We start from the raw sequence: 1,424 nt of genomic DNA on the forward strand, positions 1-1,424 counted from the left end.
GAGAGTGAGAGGGTGAAAAAAATATTATTTTTAAATTTTTAATATTATTTTTAATTATTTTTATTAATAATGAAGGGTAATATGGGAAAAAAAATAAAATTGAAGTGGAAAAGGACGATTTTATAACGTTTTGTAACGTTGAGGATGATTTTAATAACAAAAAAAGGTCGGGGACGATTTTGATTTTCACCCCAGATCTTAGGGACGATTTCAGTACTTAACCCTAATTTTAATGATGTGAGATTGGTGTGAAATTTTATCCAATAACTCACTTTTTTTTACTGGTTACATGTTGGCTAGAATTTGAAAAAGTTGATGATAGTCTTAGTTAGACTTTGCTATGTTGGGGATTAAGTTACAACAGATATTGGGGTTAAATTATAAAACAATAATACTATCACCTAATAACCGTTGGATTTATACACTCACCAATGAACCCTTCACCAACTTTTTATTTTTTCGCTTTGATAATGCATACATGATGCAATATTATTTTAGTAAAGCCCAAAATTATGACAAAACAATAAGTATAATGCGAATATTGTCTTTCCAAATAAAAAAGCCAAGCACAAGGAGTAGTGGCCCTGACAAAAACAAAAAAACAAGACAAGGAGTAGTGACATAATGGAGTTGGGAAAAAAAAAAAAAGACTTGTGGTATATAAAGTTAAGATGATTGTTATAATTAAATGAAGTTTAGATCCGTTGTTTATAATCCTTAGTAGCAATCCTTCATTCCTTCTAGCTACGAAAGCAAGGGGAATAAAAGAAGAAGAACACCATGAATGATATCGATATTAAAGGTATTATCAATACAATGGTCCTAGTATAATTCTATTGAAAATAAAGAGGAGCATAAGAAACTCCAATGAAGCATCAGAGAATGTTGTTTAGTCGTACAACACATTATCGCCCAAGTTACTCTCTTATTCGGCATGCCGTCCATAACATTAATTTCTCGTTACATACAACTTATAACAAACATTTAGAAATATTATTGTATAAACTATGCTCTTTGCTCTTTCTCTTTCGCTTTCTCTTTCTCTCTTCTACTGAGTTGTATATAAATAAATTCAACAAAAAAAAGAAAAGAGATCTATATATGGCCATGGCTCTTGGTGGCTACAGTAATGTAATTATGATTGTTATAGTCACAATTTTTTTCCCTTGCATTGCTATGGGCACTGAATATGTAGTTGGAGATCATCATGGATGGGCAACAGGCTTTGATTACAACATTTGGGCTGCAGATAAAGTCTTCAAAGTTGGAGACTCACTTGGTATGCCAATCTAAAAAAATCGTAAATTTAGATTTTTTTTAAATAAATTTTTGGAGTATATTAGCTAATTTTTATTAATCTCTTAAATTACACTAAACATTCGAATTTGATATACCTTAATTATTAAAAAAATATTAGATGACTA

The 1,424-nt window shown here is 30.0% G+C and overlaps 1 protein-coding gene across 1 annotated transcript in view; it reads left to right on the forward strand.

The window, feature by feature from the left end:
• The window catches only part of LOC107606600 (stellacyanin-like), a 595-nt gene continuing 278 nt past the window's right edge, over positions 1,108–1,424 (forward strand). Inside the window, exon 1 of the mRNA XM_016308644.1 lies at positions 1,108–1,279. Within this exon, the coding sequence (XP_016164130.1) occupies positions 1,108–1,279 (172 nt within the window). The remainder of the gene's footprint in view (positions 1,280–1,424) is intronic.

The sequence above is a fragment of the Arachis ipaensis genome, chromosome B07, assembly GCF_000816755.2.
Source record: "Arachis ipaensis cultivar K30076 chromosome B07, Araip1.1, whole genome shotgun sequence".
Lineage (NCBI taxonomy): Eukaryota > Viridiplantae > Streptophyta > Magnoliopsida > Fabales > Fabaceae > Arachis > Arachis ipaensis.